This window comes from Pelophylax lessonae (genome assembly GCF_965119305.1).
Source record: "Pelophylax lessonae genome assembly, chromosome: 3".
Taxonomy (NCBI): Eukaryota; Metazoa; Chordata; class Amphibia; order Anura; family Ranidae; genus Pelophylax; species Pelophylax lessonae.
The window spans coordinates 42,761,965-42,782,182 of NC_138770.1; the positions used below are offsets into that span (position 1 = coordinate 42,761,965).

The 20,218-nt window shown below is 42.5% G+C and overlaps 3 protein-coding genes and 1 pseudogene across 4 annotated transcripts in view; 2 read left to right on the plus strand and 2 right to left on the minus strand.

The window, feature by feature from the left end:
* LOC309550689 (uncharacterized protein) overlaps positions 1 to 3,705 on the plus strand; it is a 33,509-nt gene extending 29,804 nt beyond the window's left edge. Inside the window, exon 2 of the mRNA XM_082251024.1 lies at positions 867 to 3,705. Within this exon, the coding sequence (XP_082107150.1) occupies positions 868 to 3,528 (2,661 nt within the window). The 5' untranslated portion in view covers position 867 and the 3' untranslated portion in view covers positions 3,529 to 3,705. The remainder of the gene's footprint in view (positions 1 to 866) is intronic.
* The window catches only part of LOC309550683 (uncharacterized protein), a 3,164,715-nt gene that overhangs the window by 2,050,288 nt on the left and 1,094,209 nt on the right, over positions 1 to 20,218 (plus strand). The gene's annotated exons all lie outside the window — the stretch shown is intronic.
* The window catches only part of LOC309550793, a 1,525,103-nt pseudogene that overhangs the window by 338,735 nt on the left and 1,166,150 nt on the right, over positions 1 to 20,218 (minus strand). The window lies entirely within an intron of this gene.
* Positions 1 to 20,218, minus strand: part of LOC309550709 (uncharacterized protein) — a 137,712-nt gene that overhangs the window by 48,361 nt on the left and 69,133 nt on the right. The gene's annotated exons all lie outside the window — the stretch shown is intronic.

A 20,218-nucleotide genomic window follows, 5' to 3' on the forward strand; every position in this document is an offset into this window, starting at 1 on the left:
CTGTGGGACATAAAAAACAATCACCATTTTATTCACTAGGGTCTCTGCAAAAAAAAAAAAATATATATATATATATATATATATATATATATATATATATATATATAAATGTTTGGAGGTTCTAAGTAATTTTCTAGCAAAAAATACTGATTTTAACTTATAAATAAAGTTCCAAAAAAAGCCTGGTCTTTAAGTGGTTAATAAAAATGAATATAAATAAATAGAAATGGAAAGTGTCTATTAAAGTGTCCATATGCACCGAGAGCAAATAAAATCTTCTGCTCCCAGTGAAAATAATGTCCAAGCAAATGTCCAACTTCAACTCACATGAGCGGCTCTTACCAGAATGATGCGACCATCAGAATATAAATGGTCAAATGCACATGAAGGGTTAACGATCCAGGTCGTTGTTACATCTGCCAGCCATAACCATGGAAAAGTGCATTGCCTGTCACCTCCGAGGTGGGGGAGGGGGGGGGATTAGGGTGTGTGCAGCCTTTCAGCCAGTGCTCTATGACCCTGGGCTGGCTCTCCTCCCTCCCCTTCTCCTTCATCTCCCCCTTACTCTCCGTAGGTAAGGCGATCACAGAGAGGGAAGGGAGTAGTGGTGCTCGGAGAAGGGAAACTGGCATCCTCTGGTGGTGGTGCATGATTTTCTAACTCTGACGCCGCCTGTCCTCCAACAGGCCACAGACTGGCACCAGTTCGCAGCCTGGGGGTTGGGGACCCCAATACCCAGTTTTATTATTTGGATTGTCTATATGAAGATAAATATCCTACAAATGAGATTAATGAATATTATATTTTTTCTAAATAATAAAAAATAATTAAATTATATACATATATTTTATTTTTTTTATTTTTAGGATGCCAAACTGTTTCGTGCCAGGTTGCAGTTTTTCATGGCGAACGCACCATCCAGACACAACATTACACGTCTTCCCAAAGAAGGAAAGTCGGGTAAAATTATGGCTCGATCAGCTTGGCTTAAAAGAAAAAGAAAAAAACTTCCTTGTCCCAGAAATCATGTCTTGCAAAAAAGGCAAATATCGTGTTTGCTCCTTGCATTTTGACGATCAAGATTTTGCAACCCGAGGTACTCTACGTGGTCTGAAAAGCAATGCAGTTCCATGTCAGCGTCTGCCCCCGTCAAGGGAACTTCTAATTGATGAATTGTCGGAACATTCATATTCAAAAAGACCAAAGCTGGACACCTATGAGGAACACGGTACAGAATCCACTGATGAACCTGAAGGAACTTCTAGTTCCCCAAGCGGACAAGTCAATCCATTAGATGAATTAGAGGAACCCACCACCCCAACCTCTGAATCCCCTCCTTCTGAAAATATTATTTTCAAAGACATAGAGATTGAACAGGCTCCGCAAGAGGCTATTTTACAAACGACGGAAGAAGAAAATCTTGAACCCCCTAAAAAAAATTTGAAAAGAAAAAAAAAAAGGCCTGCCCAAGAAACGTCTACTAAAGGAACAAACACAGAGTACTTTCCTGGACAAAAACACAAAAGTTCACAAACACAAAAAAACATTGGTGTGAAACAGAAGTGTATACAAGTCTCATTCCGGAATCCTCAATGTTCAATTGCCATACAGTGCGAAATGGTGATCCTGCCACCTCTTTCTCTATGGTCAGCTCCTGAAGATACAGAAGATGGGCAACTTCGACCTCTCAGACTTGAAGAACCTTTGCCACAGCCTTCTCTTGAGGGATTCAGCAAGCAAAACCCACAAATTTCCACTGGCCCGAGTTCATTGAGACCTTTAGAAGCACGTTTTGGGGGATACTTCCTTCTATTGCCTACTAGTGCTACTACTAAGGGCCCTCCAACTCTTAAGGCTCCTTCCTCAGCTACTGAACAAACCACTACACCACAACAAACCATTATGGATGTAGGTCACTGTCCAACAGTAAAGGACGAAGAAGAGTGTCAAAAAGAAACAGAGGAAGAAAATTTAATTGATCCATCTGATCCAGATTCCTCATTTATTCGCATGCCATTCGAGCTGGGATCAAATAAAACGGCAACGGAGCGCAAGTTTATTGTTTTCGAGTCCTGTTTGAATAAGTTGTTATTAAATTGCCGATGCCAAGAAAAAAGAAATTGTCCTGGATATATTGCCCATCTCAAAAAATATCGTGTTGGGTCCGCTCTTGTTGTGACTGGATTCTGCTCGGAAAACCACAAATTTCATCTGTGGTCCAGTCAACCTTTTATTGGAAAAATGCCGGCTGGGAATTTACTTATATCCTCCGCCCTGCTATGTAGTGGCTGCAACTTCCATAAAATGGCACATTTTTTCAATATACTGTCCTTGGTGGGAATATCCCATCAAACTCATTGCGATAATAAAAGAAAATTTATTTACCCTACTATACATCACCACTGGCTCAAGGAAAGATCCAATGTCTTGGCAGAGAGTAGAGGGAAAGGTGTGGCTTTGGTCGGAGATGGTCAGTGCAACTCACCATTTTTCTCTGCCAAGTACTGCACATATACATTCCTGGATGCGGAGACTGAAAAAATTTTAGATTTTCAAGTAGAACAAATCAAAGCTGGTGTCCCGTCAGTCTCACTAGAAAAAAAAGCCTTTCAGTTAGCTGTGGACCGTTTGCTTAGGGAAAATGTAAAAATTAAAATTATCGCTACCGATCATCACATTGGAATACGTAAAATCATGAAGGAACAATATAAAAACATACGTCATGAATTTGACATCTGGCGCTTAGTAAAATCGATAGGCCACAAAATACACCGGTCAAGTTTACGCAGCAATACTAAGGAATTAGCACCTTGGGTTGCCCCAACCAAACACCATTTGTGGTGGTGCGCCAGTACATGTCATCGAAATGTTGATCTATTGAAGGAGAAATGGATGTCAATATTATACCATGCAGCTAACATCCACGAATGGTCAGAGGGAAAACTTTATAAAGCCTGCAGTCATGCACCCGTGTTAGACCGAGACAGTGAGGAAAATGCCTGGCTCATTGGTGGATCTGCAGCACACCAGCAACTTAAAAAAATTGTTATGGACACAAAGTTGTTGAAGGACCTGAATCATTTGTCAAATGTGAGCCATACAGGAAATCTTGAAGTCTATCATAGAATAGCCCTCAAGTACAGATCCAAAGGGTACCACTTCGAAATAGATGGCGTGGTTGCACGAACAGAGCTAGCAGCCTTGGATTATAACAGAAATGTAGGTCGCAAGCAAGCTACTGTACAACAACCAAGGTTGACCAATGGCCAGTTAGGAACCGAACAATTTCCTTATTCATACAGCAAGGCCAAAAAGGAGTGGATAGTTTCTAAAGTATATGAAGAAACGACACTAGAATTAATGATTCAGATTTTGTCAGATGTCGTATCTTTTGTCTCAGGTGAAATAGAACTCAAGTGGACACCCAGACACCTGGGAGAACCTAAGAATACCACACCTTTACCATGTCCAGAGAAATCAGATATGTTACAGAAATATCTCTCATGTTTCCACAAGCAACCAACATAGCATTTAGGTATTGGCCTTTCAAAATATAGAACTTTTTTAGGCTATCTTTTGATTTTTTTTTTTTTAGTCTGTATACCTTATTTACAATATTCTGTATTTTGCATTTGTTTATTACTTTTGTAATTTATTGTTGTTCAGTTATATTTTGTCAAAATCTTTACTAATTGTTTAAAATAACTTAAGCAAAGATTTTGTTTTGTTTTTTACAAATAAATAGATTCTATTTTGATATAAAAAAAATGTATAAATGAAGAATGTTAATTGATAGATATATATATTATATTCTCAGTGCTGTGAAAAAGTATTTGTCCCCTTTGGACAGCTTTTTTTCCTTAAATGAAATCATCATTTAAAAAATGCATTTTCTATTTACTCAGGTTATATTTGTGTAATATTAAACTTTATTTAATGATCGGAATCATTTAAGTGTTACAAATATGCAAAAAAAAAAAAATTAGCAAGGGGCAAATACTTTTCTCACAGCACTATATATACATATAGATACAGTGGGTACGGAAAGTATTCAGACCCCCTTAAATTTTTCACTCTTTGTTATATTGCAGCCATTTGCTAAAATCATTTAGGTTCATTCTTCTTCCTCATGAATGTACACATAGCACCCCATACTGACAGAAAAACACAGAATTGTTGACATTGTTGCACATGTATTAAAAAAGAAAAACTGAAATATCACATGGTCCTAAGTATTCAGACCCTTTGCTCAGTATTTAGTAGAAGCCCCCTTTTGATCTAATACAGCCAGGAGTCTTTTTGGGAAAGATGCAACAAGTCTTTCACACCTGGATTTGGGGATCCTCTACCATTCCTCCTTGCAGATCCTCTCCAGTTCTTTTTTTTTTAAGTCTCTCCAGAGATGCTCAATTGGGTTTAAGTCAGGGCTCTGGCTGGGCCATTCAAGAACAGTCACGGAGTTGTTGTGAAGCCACTCCTTCGTTATTTTAGCTGTGTGCTTAGGGTCATTGTCTTGTTGGAAGGTAAACCTTCAGCCCAGTCTGAGGTCCAGAGCACTCTGGAGAAGGGTTTTGTCCAGGATATCCCTGTACTTGGCCGCATTCATCTTTCCCTCAATTGCAACCAGTCGTCCTGTCCCTGCAGCTGAAAAACACCCCCACAGCATGATGCTGCCACCACCATGCTTCACTGTTGGGACTGCATTGGACAGGGGATGAGCAGTGCCTGGTTTTCTCCACACATACCGCTTAGAATTAAGGCCAAAAAGTTCTATTTTGGTCTCATCAGACCAGAGAATCTTATTTCTCACCATCTTGGAGTCCTTCAGGTGTTTTTTTAGCAAACTCCATGCGGGCTTTCATGTGTCTTACACTGAGGAGAGGCTTCCGTCGGGCCACTCTGCCATAAAGCCCCGACTGGTGGAGGGCTGCAGTGATGGTTGACTTTCTACAACTTTCTCCCATCTCCTGACTGCATCTCTGGAGCTCAGCCACAGTGATCTTTGGGTTCTTCTTTACCACTCTCACCAAGGCTCTTCTCCCCCGATAGCTCAGTTTGGCCGGACGGCCAGCTCTAGGAAGGGTTCTGGTCGTCCCAAACATCTTCCATTTGAGGATTATGGAGGCCACTGTGCTCTTAGGAACCTTAAGTGCAGCAGAAATCTTTTTGTAACCTTGGCTAGATCTGTGCCTTGCCACAATTCTGTCTCTGAGCTCTTCAGGCAGTTCCTTTGACCTCATGATTCTCATTTGCTCTGACATGCATTGTGATCTGGAAGGTCTTATATAGACAGGTGTGTGGCTTTCCTAATCAAGTCCAATCAGTATAATCAAACACAGCTGGACTCAAATGAAGGTGTAGAACCATCTCAAGGATGATCAGAAGAAATGGAAAGCACCTGAGTTAAATATATGAGTGTCACAGCAAAGGGTCTGAATACTTAGGACCATGTGATATTTCAGTTTTTCTTTTTTAATAAATCTGCAACAATGTCAACAATTCTGTGTTTTTCTGTCAGTATGGGGTGCTATGTGTACATTCATGAGGAAGAAGAATGAACTTAAATGATTTTAGCAAATGGCTGCAATATAACAAAGAGTGAAAAATTTAAGGGGGTCTGAATACTTTCCGTACCCACTGTATGTATAGTGTATATACAATAGAGAGAGATAAGTCCATAAAGACATGCATGAGCGAGTTTGGGGTGGAGGAACTTGACTGATCTGCACAGAGTCCTGACCTTAACCTGATAGAACACCCTTGGGATAAATTGGTGTATGATATATGTATGTGTGTGTATGTTTGTATGTATGTGTGTGTGTGTAAAATATATATATATATATATATGTATGTGTTTTATGTGTGTGTGTGTGTGTGTGTGTGTGTATATATATATATATATATATATATATATATATATATATACACAGTTGTGCTTATAAGTTTACATACCCTGGCAGATTTTATGATTTTCTTGGCCATTTTTCAGAGAATATGAATGATAACACAAAAACTTTTCTTTCACTCATGGTTAGTGTTTGGCTGAAGCCATTTATTATATATTATACAACAGAAACTACCCAAATGACCCTGATCAAAAGTTTACACACCCTGATGATTTTGGCCTGATAACATGCTCACAAATTGACACAAAGGGTTTTGAATGGCTATTAAAGGTAAATTCTGCCAGGGTATGTAATCTTATGAGCACAACTGTATACACACACTGCTGTGAAAAGTATTTAAAAATTGCATTTTGTATTTATTCGGGTTATCTTTGTGTAATAATAAAATGTTTTTGATCTGAATCATTTAAGTGTAACAATATTGCAAATAAATATACAAACCCAATTCCAAAAAAGTTGGGACACTGTACAAATTGTGAGTAAAAAAGGAATGGACTAATTTACAAATCTCATAAACTTATATTTTATTCACAATATAATATAGATAACATATCAAATGTTGAAAGTGAGACATTTTGAAATGTCATGCCAAATATTGGTTCATTTTGGATTTCATGAGAGCTATTCATTCCAAAAAAGTTGGGACAGGTAGCAATAAGAGGCCTGAAAAGTTAAATGTACATACATGGAACATCTGGAGGACCAATTTGCAACTTATTAGGTCAATTGGCAACATGATTGGGTATAAAAAGAGCCTCTCAGAGTGGCAGTGTCCCTCAGAAGTCATGATGTGCAGAGGATCACCAATTCCCCCAATGCTGCGGCGAAAAATATTGGAGCAATATCAGAAAGGAGTTTCTCAAAGAAAAATTGCAAAGAGTTTGAAGTTATCATCATCTACAGTGCATAATATCATCCAAAGATTCAGAGAATCTGGAACAATCTCTGTGCGTAAGGGTCAAAGCCGGAAAACCATACTGAATGCCCGTGATCTTCAGGCCCTTAGACGGCACTGCATCACATACAGGAATTCTATTGTAATGGAAATCACATTATGGGCTCAGGAATACTTCCAGAAAACATTGTCGGTGAACACAATCCACTGTGCCATTCGCCGTTGCCGGCTAAAACTCTATAGGCCAAAAAAGAAGCCATATCTAAACATGATCCAGAAGCGCAGGCGTTTTCTCTGGGCCAAGGCTCATTTAAAATGGTCTGTGGCAATGTGGAAAACTGTTCTGTGGTCAGACGACTCAAAATTTAAAGTTCTTTTTGGAAAACTGGGACGCCATGTCATCCGGACTAAAGAGGACAACCCAAGTTGTTATCAGCACTCAGTTCAGAAGTATAAGGTTAATATAAGGAGCGTTTGAACTTGGATTGCTATGATAGGTCCCTGTATTTCAATAATACATGTCCGACCTAACCAAAACATGCATATAAGAAGGTGTTCTGTTCTGTTCAGGAGTCAGAACTTAAGATGGTTAGATGGTCAGGACAAATTTAGGGACTCAAATGTAAAAGGTAAATGGCAATTTATTAATGAAAAAATCATACCTGACACTCCACTACATCGCCGCAAACAAAGGAATCTAACCTTTATGCTCTGCAAATCCTTAGCCATCTGAAGTCCAAAAGGATATACAAGAAACCTCACAAAACTTTTCCTGTTACACTGAAACCGCTGATAAGTCTGGTATCCCATTTACATCACAAAGGGAATAAGATGGAATAACGGCAATTGCCGCCAGAGTTACGAGTCATTGTACCGACTCTGGAAAAATACCTCCATACCCTTGACATTTAAAAGATGCTAAATGGAGTAATAACCATCCCAGCAAGCCTGCCACTCAATACTCCCACTTACCTTGCTTAATCAAGCGGAAAGTGACTTATTGTCTAAAATCCCGCATGTCCACAGACACATTTCACAGGAAGGATAGAAAAGTGGTATATACCACCTGTATTATTATTTGACACATAGTAGCCCTGTGATGAAATTTACTATGCACCGGCCGGTACCCTGTTAACTGTTTAATGTTTTATGTTGTATGTCTTGTTTCCTGTTTATACTGGTTACACATTATATAAATAAAAAAGAGGAAAATAACCGCGCTAAAGTGAATAATGTAAAGAGCAGCGACTTCAAGTGCGACCACACCCTCAAATAATGTATAGAAAAATAAGCCGCGCTGCGTGAAGTGGGTAAACAAAAATTAAATGTCCAAACAAAAATCAATGTCCCATATAACAACTTGATTGACGCTGAAGGCATAGATCACACTCCACAGTCTCTGTAGGAAATGTGCTTACCGGATAGCCACTAAAAGTCTGCAAAATTCATATGCCGAGATATAGTCACAGATCCGGGAGATGGGAGTTGTCAGAGTCCTCAGCGAATATTGTGAATGATATGCAAAAGAAAAAAACTTACATAGTGTGATACCGTAATATATATAGTATCCACCACCAATAGGGAATCCCTATCAATCGTGCAGCAGCTCACCAAATGAATAATGAGTGTAACGTGAATAGCCCAGTGTAAAGAGAGAAATGTGGAACCTTTGATAACGTCTTCTTGGACGAAATGCCGTCAGGTCGCGGCGTGCTGACGTCATCCCGGAAGTTATCCTAGGAGCGGATGTGCTTTGCCGTCCGGCCGGCGGCTCCCATCCATTGCGATTTTATCTACTATGCTTGTGAGTGTTCTTCTTTTAATTATTAAACCAGTCATTATTTTATTACACTATTGGCGTTTTTCTTTCACTCGGGCTATATCTTGGTACTGAGTTCATAGTTAACACCATTGATGCTGTTGGTCCCGGAGCTTCACGTATGATGGGAAAGCGTTATTAGATCTACTGCTTGGAATATTTGTCATCTGGTAAGAGGCCAATAGGGCTTTTGAGTGACGTTTCTGGTTTCTTGGCGATCTGGATTTACCTATTTTGCTCATTTGACTCAATTTTCGGTAAGAGGCTTCACAATTGGTGGTGGTTTGTTCCACATTTCTCTCTTTACACTGGGCTATTCACGTTACACTCATTATTCATTTGGTGAGCTGCTGCACGATTGATAGGGATTCCCTATTGGTGGTGGATACTATATATATTACGGTATCACACTATGTAAGTTTTTTTCTTTTGCATATCATTCACAATATTCGCTGAGGTCTCTGACAACTCCCATCTCCCGGATCTGTGACTATATCTCGGCATATGAATTTTGCAGACTTTTAGTGGCTATCCGGTAAGCACATTTCCTACAGAGACTGTGGAGTGTGATCTATGCCTTCAGCGTCAATCAAGTTGTTATATGGGACATTGATTTTTGTTTGGACATTAATTTTTGTTTACCCACTTCACGCAGCGCGGCTTATTTTTCTATACATTATATAAATGATCAATATCTGAATGGTTCTGTATTTACATATGATTTTTTCATTAATAAATTGCTACTATTTACCTTTTACATTTGAGTCCCTAACCATCTAACCATCTTTAGCACTCAGTTCAGAAGCCTGCATCTCTGATGGTATGGGGTTGCATGAGTGCGTGTGGCATGGGCAGCGTACACATCTGGAAAGGCACCATCAATACTGAAAGGTATATCCAAGTTCTAGAACAACATATGCTCCCATCCTGATGTCGTCTCTTTCAGGGAAGACCTTGCATTTTCCAACATGACAATGCCAGACCACATACTGCATCAATTACAACATCATGGCTGCGTAGAGGAAGGATCCGGGTACTGAAACGGCCAGCCTGCAGTCCAGACCTTTCACCCATAGAAAACATTTGGCGCATCATAAAGGGGAAGATGCAATAAAGAAGACCTAAGGCAGTTGAGCAACTAGAAGCCTGTATTAGACAAGAATGGGACAACATTCCTATTCCTAAACTTGGGCAACTTGCCTCCTCAGTCCCCAGACGTTTGCAGACTGTTATAAAAAGAAGAGGGGAGGCCACACAGTGATAAACATGGCCTTGTCCCAACTTTTTTTTAGATGTGTTGATGCCATGAAATGTAAAATCAACTTATTTTTCCCTTAAAATTATACATTTTCTCAGTTTAAACATTTGATATGCCATCTATGTTGTATTCTGAATAAAATATTGAAATTTGACACTACCAAATCATTGCATTCTGTTTTTATTCACAATTTGTACAATGTCCCAACTTTTTGGGAATCGGGTTTGTATAAAAAAAATCAGGAAGGGGCAAATTTTCACAGCATTATATATAGTATATATACAATAAAGGGAGAGAGAGAGCTAGATAAGTGTGTGTGTGTGTGTGTGTGTGTGTATATGTGTATATATATATATATATATATATATATATATATATAAAATCATGTATATACAGTGGGTACGGAAAGTATTCAGACCCCCTTAAATTTTTCACTCTTTGTTATATTGCAGCCATTTGCTAAAATCATTTAAGTTCATTCTTCTTCCTCATGAATGTACACATAGCACCCCATACTGACAGAAAAACACAGAATTGTTGACATTGTTGCAGATTTATTAAAAAAGAAAAACTGAAATATCACATGGTCCTAAGTATTCAGACCCTTTGCTGTGACACTCATATATTTAACTCAGGTGCTTTCCATTTCTTCTGATCATCCTTGAGATGGTTCTACACCTTCATTTGAGTCCAGCTGTGTTTGATTATACTGATTGGACTCGATTAGGAAAGCCACACACCTGTCTATATAAGACCTTCCAGATCACAATGCATGTCAGAGCAAATGAGAATCATGAGGTCAAAGGAACTGCCTGAAGAGCTCAGAGACAGAATTGTGGCAAGGCACAGATCTGGCCAAGGTTACAAAAAGATTTCTGCTGCACTTAAGGTTCCTAAGAGCACAGTGGCCTCCATAATCCTCAAATGGAAGACGTTTGGGACGACCAGAACCCTTCCTAGAGCTGGCCGTCCGGCCAAACTGAGCTATCGGGGGAGAAGAGCCTTGGTGAGAGAGGTAAAGAAGAACCCAAAGATCACTGTGGCTGAGCTCCAGAGATGCAGTCAGGAGATGGGAGAAAGTTGTAGAAAGTCAACCATCACTGCAGCCCTCCACCAGTCGGGGCTTTATGGCAGAGTGGCCCGACGGAAGCCTCTCCTCAGTGTAAGACACATGAAAGCCCGCATGGAGTTTGCTAAAAAACACCTGAAGGACTCCAAGATGGTGAGAAATAAGATTCTCTGGTCTGATGAGACCAAAATAGAACTTTTTGGTCTTAATTCTAAGCGGTATGTGTGGAGAAAAACAGGCACTGCTCATCACCTGTCCAATACAGTCCCAACAGTGAAGCATGGTGGTGGCAGCATCATGCTGTGGGGGTGTTTTTCAGCTGCAGGGACGGGACGACTGGTTGCAATCAAGGGAAAGATGAATGCGGCCAAGTACAGGGATATCCTGGACAAAAACCTTCTCCAGAGTTCTCTGGACCTCAGACTGGGCCGAAGGTTTACCTTCCAACAAGACAATGACCCTAAGCACACAGCTAAAATAACGAAGGAGTGGCTTCACAACAACTCCGTGACTGTTCTTGAATGGCCCAGCCAGAGCCCTGACTTAAACCCAATTGAGCATCTCTGGAGAGAACTAAAAATGGCTGTCCACCAATGTTTACCATCCAACCTGACAGAACTGGAGAGGATCTGCAAGGAGGAATGGCAGAGGATCCCCAAATCCAGGTGTGAAAGACTTGTTGCATCTTTCCCAAAAAGACTCTTGGCTGTATTAGATCAAAAGGGGGCTTCTACTAAATACTGAGCAAAGGGTCTGAATACTTAGGACCATGTGATATTTCAGTTTTTCTTTTTTAATAAATCTGCAACAATGTCAACAATTCTGTGTTTTTCTGTCAGTATGGGGTGCTATGTGTACATTCATGAGGAAGAAGAATGAACGTAAATGATTTTAGCAAATGGCTGCAATATAACAAAGAGTGAAAAATTTAAGGGGGTCTGAATACTTTCCGTACCCACTGTACTGTATATACCCAAACAATAACAATGTATGTTTCTTTGGATTTCAGTAGTTTATCATACACTTTTAATGATCCAAGAATGTTGAAAGTCTTTGAACGTTTGAACAATTTGTTACCCTTATGGATTTTCCAAACGGGTAACTAAAATGCATAAAAACATGTCAAGAATTGAAAATCCATCTTCACTTCCTCAAAATTTTCTAAATGAAAAGAATAAAATTTACTTTTAGATTTCAAACAAAGAATTGTTTTAATTTAATTTCTCATCAACAAAGTATTAAACACAACACTTTCTTTATGGTGATATCTTTGTCAAGAACAGCAATAAAGAACGCTATTTTTTATTATTTTATTTCAATTTCCCAAAAACAAACACGTGAAGAAAAAAAAAGTTATAAGCTGAAAAAAATCTAAGTAAACATTCATACATTATTAAAAATATACTTACATCTTTTTTTTTTTTTTTAGAATACTGGTATATAGAACACCCAAACAAATACAGAATGTTTTTTTTTGTAATTTTATTCCATAGCTATATCATTAGCTACCGTATCAAAATTACTAGGCCAGTCGAGTCCTGTATACTGAACAGGTGGGTCTGGAAAGGTGTCGCATATCTTCCAAAGGTAGGTATGGGAATTCTCCAATTTTTTTTTTTTTTTTCTGGAAAACCTTGTATTATCTGTGTAAAAAGAACGATATGCTCCTTTTCTTAGGCATCTCAAAATAATGAATATTTTTAAATGTGTAGAAAATTCAGTCTGAATAAAAATATTTATGCACACTACATTATACACTTATAAGGTAATCAATGCCCAGAAATAAAATTTAATATGGGGTACCGACGGACTGACTGTTAACTTTCGGCCCATGGTGCAGCGACTTGGCCCCCCTCCCACTCTCCCTCTTCCTGGCCTCCTCCTGACCCCAATCCGGGTTACCGACCTGGCCAGCAGGGGGTGGTTGGGGGGGGGGGGCTGGGACAGCTTGGTTGGGGTTGGCCAAGGGGAGGAGAGTCTCCAGTGGGGCACGGAACCGGCCTCTGCTCAGACACAGTTTACGCCATCCATATCTGTCCTTGTCTTCAACCCACACTCAGTAGGTCAGCGGTGGGGACATTTTTCTTCTCTTCACCAGGAATCATTTAGGCATGTCTGTAGCAGAAGCAGTGCAGCCTTTTTACGGGGCATCAGAGTGGCCCTGGGGCCAATTGCCGCCCTGGCCCAGTCCTCCCCTGGCTACCGAGAGCTATCTCTGATAGAGGTTTTCTGAACTTTGAACGCAGTTAGGTGTCCTCAGATAAGAAAGATCACCCGCTCAGTGATGCACATATGCCGCATGTGGACATTCACCAGTTCTCGCACACCCACAGTACATTTAGGGCAGGCGGCACGGGCAGGCTCCCATGTTCCGGCTTCTCACGTGCGCGTTGCATGCCCCCTGCTGAAGAATGCTGTAATTGTTTACAGCACAAGTTTGTCAGCAGGCTACAGCTAACAATTTCGGATGTAGACCTGCTGATCAGTTGTGGCCAATCACAGCACACAGATCACCTGCGTTTACAAACATCATTACACACAGGATCTGGCCGGATCTTACCCCCCCCCCCCCCCCAAGCTTGTTTTGTTCAGGGAGAGAAGAAAGACAAGTCCTGTGTGAGTACATGCAGCACATCTGCACTTTTATTAGGCATGTTTAACCCCTTGATCTCTCTCCAGTTAACCCCTTCATTGTCCTGTCACCCAGCCCATTGTCATTGGTACAGTGTACAGTATTATCACTGATCAGTGTATTAGTGTCACTAGCAACATCTGTGTCAGTCAGTTAGTGTCCCTACCAGCTACTGAGCCCATCCATTCCAGCGATGTGCACGAGTCCAGCTCCAGCCCCTGTCTATGTCCTTGTTGAATAGATTGATAGCAGCAGCAGCCATTGGCTCCTACTGCTGTCAATCAAATTCAGTGATGCAGGGGGGCGGGGCGAGGCAGAGTCTGTGTCAATGGACGCAGAAGCGGGACTTGGGAGCGTGCCTGCCCAGGTGCCCCCATTGGAAAGCGGCTCTCCGTGGGGGCACCCAATGAGGGGGAGGAGCCAAGAGCGCTGACGGGGTACAGCAAAAGAGGAGGTTCGGGGCTGCTCTGTGCAAAACCCTTGCACAGAGCAGGTAAGTGTAACATGTTTGTTATTTTTACTTAAAAAAAAATTCTGAACCTTTACAACCCCTTTAGAGGTGTAGTTAAATCAAACACGGTCACACTGTCCACCAATACAACACCCCCCCCCCCCCCCCCTCTGTTCAGTGTGTAACCCAGTATAATCCTGTCCAGGTCAGTGTATACCCCAGTATAATCCCTCCCAGGTCAGTCTCTCCCTAAGTATGATACCTCAAATATCAGTCTGTGCCCCAGTATAAACCCCCAAGGTCAATCTGTCACCCAGTACATCCCCCTCAGGTCAATTTGTCCCCCAGTATAATCCCCCCGGGTCAGTCTGTACCCCAGTACACCCCACCCCCCAGCTCAGTCTGTACCTCAGGATAACCCCCCCCCCCAAAGGTCAGTGTGTCCCCCAGTATATTTCCTCCCAGGTCAGTCTGTCCCCCCCAGTATAATCCCTCCCAGGTCAGTCTGTCCCCCAGTATGATACCTCAAAGGTCATTCTGTCCCCCAATATAATCTCCCAAGATCAGTCTGTCACCCAGTACATCCCCTCAGGTCAGTCTGTCACCCAGTATAACCCCCCCCCCCCCCTGGTCAGTCTGTCCCCAGTATAATCCCTTCCAGGCCAGTCTGTCCCCCAGTATAATCCCTCCCAGGTCAGTCTGTCCCCCAGTTTAATCCATCCCAGGTCAGTCTGTCTCCCAGTAAACCCCCCCTAGTCTCTGTCCCCCAGTACATCCCCCCTCCCCTTAGTCTGTGCACCAGTAGAATTCCCCCACGTTAGTCTGTCCCTCAGGATAATCTTTTCCCCCTCAAGCTCAGCCTGTACCTCAGGATAACCCCCCAAGGGCAGTGTGTCTACCAGTACATCCCTCTCAGGTCAGTCTGCCTCCCAGTATAATCCCCCCAGGTCAGTATGCACCTCAGGATAATCCCCCCCCCCCCCAAGGTCAGTCTGTCCCCCAGTATAACCCCCCCCCCTTTCTATTCATTCACAAGCTGAAGCATAGTAAACACTGTTTACTATGCTTCAGTGATGAATTAACACCGGAGAAAACGGTACTGATCTCTCACCGTGTTATTTCAGGAAGCAGCTGACATATTTACCACAATGAATAAAAGGAGGAATAGGTGGCACTACCTGAGGGCAAGTAGGATGTAAACCTATCGGAAATTAAACAAAATCTAATAAATTCCGTAATGGATATAAATAAAGTGCTAGGGGTGCAGAAAATGTATATGCAAGTGTATACACCAATTATACCTCCAAAAAAAGCTACAAATAGTATAGCTAAAATTATAAATGTGAACCAAAAAACACATCAATAAGGTGACAAAGTGTAAAAAGGTGACAGCTGTGCAAAAAGGGAATAATTATACATGTTTAAATTATTTGACCAATAAAAAAATTGCCAGTGGTAAATCAATCTTCAAGGTGATTTGTGATATATAGGAGAGCCAGATTCTGACCTGTGATTGATGTTTGTTGTGCTGTTAACAATCACAGCATACTATTTGTAGCTTTTTTTGGAGGCATAATTGGTGTATACACTCGCATATACATTTTCTGCACCCCTAGCATTTTATTTATATCTATATATATATTTTCTATTACCGAATTTATTATATTTAGTTACATTTCCGATAGGTTTACATCCTACTTGCCCTCAGGTAGCGCCACCTATTCCTCCATTTATTCATTCATGTGTATACCCCTCCTTTGGGGTTAGGCTGCAGCCTGTGGCGTACATCATAGCACGGAACTTATATCGATATGTTTACCATACCCCTCCTCTCCCATGCTCTCCATTCTGAACGCAGCACTGATCTCCTGCCCCAGCCAGCGGGATGGGGAAGCGGGCCACCTGCACTGCAAGGACAGGGCCCGAGGGAATGGGGGGGGGGGGGCAGTACAAGGGGTCAGAGCAGTGGGAGGGGGTCTACTTTTAGAGTTAAATCCCACTCTGGCTTCCTTGCAGCCAGTGCTGGAAGAAGATTAGCTGGTGCCCAGGGCAAAGATGTTGAAATGTGCCCCCTCCCCTGCCCAGATGGAGTATTGGGTGGGGCTGATAATGGTGCTTGCAGTGCCAAGCTGCAACATATGTGATGGGTATGGCATGCACTAAAATAGCACCAATGGTTGTGGAAAAGCTCCCCGTGTGCAACCCCCTTTACATAATAACATTGCATCCAGGGCACATGCCCCCATGCCCCTGCCTCCTGACCCAGATTGTATAAGCCCAAAGCAATCTCATTAAGCGTTTCTCTTGAAACTCTGTGTAAAAGGACACATGGATCTTATACAACCCATAGCAATCTCATTGTGTCCCTAAAGGACATATGGATCATAAAAATCTTCCCCTCTCTCATCCACATGTATGCATGGAGAGGTGGTGACAGAGGAGGTGGACTGTCTGCAGTAATGCTAACTGAGGTTGGTGTGAAAGAGACAAGAGGGACTCTCTACAACTGGTCAGGGGCAATAATCTGAGAGCTCAGTATTTTAGAGGCACCCATAATGAAGGAGTAATCAGTGACCCCCATCCCGAAGTGCAATGAGTAATCTGAGAATCCCAACTGGAGTTTGGGGCCCCCACCCCACACACACACTTCCAAGTGTAGTGACCCCTCTCCAGGAGAAGGAGACCACTTAACAGGAGGAGTGCATGGGGGTGAGATAAAGGGACCCCCTACTCACCCATCCAGGAATACAGGGAAAAACCCATCAAGCTATACAGGAACCCCCTTCCAGTTAAGAGACCCCCGATCAGGAGGACTGTAGGGTGGGGATGAGATGGCTCCCCCATCCGGGAATACAGGAACCCCCCCTCCCTCCAGTTAAAGGAGACTCCTGGATAATAGGACTGCAGGGGGGGTTGATCATACGGGAACCCCCACCCAGGAATACAGGAACTCCCATCCCTCTCCCCTCTAGATATGGAAGACCTGCAGCTAGGAGGACTGCAGGGGGGTGATTAAATGGGTCCCACATCCGGGAATTCCCCTCCCTCCCCCTCCAGATAAAGAAGATCCAAAGCTGAGAGGACTGCAGGGGGGTGATAAGAGTAGTCCCCCATCTAGGAATATACAGTGCATTGCGAAAGTATTCGGCCCCCTTGAACTTTTCGAACTTTTGCCACATTTCAGGCTTCAAACATAAAGATATAAAACTGTAATTTTTTGTGAAGAATCAACAACAAGTGGGACACAATCATGAAGTGGAACGAAATTTATTGGATATTTCAAACTTTAACAAATAAAAAACTGAAAAATTGGGCGTGCAAAATTATTCAGCCCCTTTACTTTCAGTGCAGCAAACTCTCTCCAGAAGTTCAGTGAGGATCTCTGAATGATCCAATGTTGACCTAAATGACTAATGATGATAAATAAAATCCACCTATGTATAATCAAGTCTCTGTATAAATGCACCTGCACTGTGATAGTCTCAGAGGTCCGTTTAAAGCACAGAGAGCATCATGAAGAACAAGGAACACACCAGGAAGGTCCGAGATACTGTTGTGGAGAAGTTTAAAGCCGGATTTGGATACAAAAAGATTTCCCAAGGTTTAAACATCCCAAGGAGCACTGTGCAAGCGATAATATTGAAATGGAAGGAGTATCAGACCACTGCAAATCTACGAAGACCTGGCCGTCCCTCTAAACTTTCAGCTCATACAAGGAGAAGACTGATCAGAGATGCAGCCAAGAGGCCCATGATCACTCTGGATGAACTGCAGAGATCTACAGCTGAGGTGGGAGACTCTGTCCATAGGACAACAGTCGTATACTGCACAAATCTGGCCTTTATGGAAGAGTGGAAAGAAGAAAGCCATTTCTTAAAGATATCCATAAAAAGTGTCGTTTAAAGTTTGCTTCAAGACACCTGGGAGACACACCAAACATGTGGAAGAAGGTGCTCTGGTCAGATGAAACCAAAATCAAACTTTTTGGCAACAATGCAAAACGTTATGTTTGGCGTAAAAGCAACACAGCTCATGACCCTGAACACACCATCCCCACTGTCAAACATGGTGGTGGCAGCATCATGGTTTGGGCCTGCTTTTCTTCAGCAGGGACAGGGAAGATGGTTAAAATTGATGGGAAGATGGATGGAGCCAAATACAGGACCATTCTGGAAGAAAACCTGATGGAGTCTACAAAAGACCTGAGACTGGGGTGGAGATTTGTCTTCCAACAAGACAATGATCCAAAACATAAAGCAAAATCTACAATGGAATGGTTCACAAATAAACATATCCAGGCGTTAGAATGGCCAAGTCAAAGTCCAGACCTGAATCCAATCGAGAATCTGTGGAAAGAACTGAAAACTGCTGTTCACAAATGCTCTCCATCCAACCTCACTGAGCTCGAGCTGTTTTACAAGGAGGAATGGGCAAACATTTCAGTCTCTTGATGTGCAAAACTGATAGAAGCCCCGTACGCACGTACCGATCGTCGGCCGAACGATCGGCCGTCTTTTGTCCAGGGCTGTCCTGTCTGCTGAAAAGTGCCAAAGACTGCACATGAATTTTGTCGGCCAACAACAGCCGACTGCAGAAGTGATGTCATGTGATGGTTAACTTTCCGTGTCTTTTTTCTTCTCTGAGCATGCCCAGTCTTGCAAATCTGCTGATTGTCGGACGAATTCTGTACTGACTGGCGAACAATCGGCCGTTCTGGTGTTGGCCAACAAAAATTTTAATGCCTGCACGACAGATTCTGTTAGGCTGAAAATGCGCTGTCGGCTGTCGGAAGCATCATACTAACAAGCCTACAATTGGCCGATCGGTCGGCGGCCGAATATTTGCGGCCGACAATCGGTACGTGTGTACGGGGCTAGAGACATACCCCAAGCGACTTACAGCTGTAATCGCAGCAAAAGGTGGCGCTACAAAGTATTAACTTAAGGGGGCTGAATAATTTTGCAGTTTTTTATTAGTTAAAAAAGTTTGAAATATCCAATAAATTTCGTTCCACTTCACAATTGTGTCCCACTTGTTGTTGATTCTTCACAAAAAATTACAGTTTTATATCTTCATGTTTGAAGCCTGAAATGTGGCAAAAGGTTGAAAAGTTCAAGGGGGCCGAATACTTTCGCAATGCACTGTAGGAACCCCCCTCCAGTTAAACTTTACTCCAGCTAGGAGGACTGCAGAGGTGGAGGGATGATAAGAGGGGGCCTTGCCCAGGGGAGGGCTGGCAACCTTAAGCCTGGGGGGCAAGTCCGGTCAAGTGGCCCGTTGAACTACCGAATCAACTCACCATCCATGCCCAGCTTTTTAGTGGGACTGCGACATTGCGACGGACAAATCTGACACAAAGTGACACTTTTTGGGGACCAGTGACACTAATCCAGTGATCAGTGCTAAAAAATGCACTGCTACTGTATAAATGACAATGGCAGGAAAGGGGTTAACACCAGGGGTGATCAAGGGGTTAAGTTTGCTCCTAGGGAATGCTTTCTTACTGTGTGGGGGATGGATGTACTAGAGAAAATAAAAAGATCTGTGTTTCAGCTCAGCTGAAACACAGATCTCCATCTTCCTTTGACAGAACAGCCGTCTACCTTGCTTACAAAGGCAGACCGCCGTTCTGTCATTCTCCTGCATGATCGCAGGTGACCTGCTGATTGGCTCCCACTGTGTCGCGTCCCCTAGAACCCGTGCACAAAATCACGCATTGGTATGTGATTTTGCACAGCCAGGCCGCCCTGCCACACTATATATGCGGTGGGCGGTCTGGAAGTGGTTAAGCTGGATGGATGGGTCCTGTAGTCCTTCACTAGTTGGGGGGATCGGGGGTGGGTGACACATGCTGAGCTCTGAGGGGCTTATGCTGGGACCTGTAGTCCTTCACTTTTGGGGGGATTACATCCCCAAAAGCAAAGGACTGCAAGTCCCAGCATGAACCCTGGCTGAGATCTACACATGTGACCTCCTCCTTTGCGGCCAGCTTACGCTCCCATGACACAAGGGGGAGCCCTAGGGGACCTCAGGGACCCAATACCTTTAAAGAGGTTGTAAACCCATGAAACTATTTTTTTTTTTTTGCTGCAACCTGAAAGAGAAACCCATAATGAGCTAGTATGCATTGCATACTAGCTCATTATGAAATACTTACCTTAGAACGAGCCCCCGCCGTGCCGCCCGCT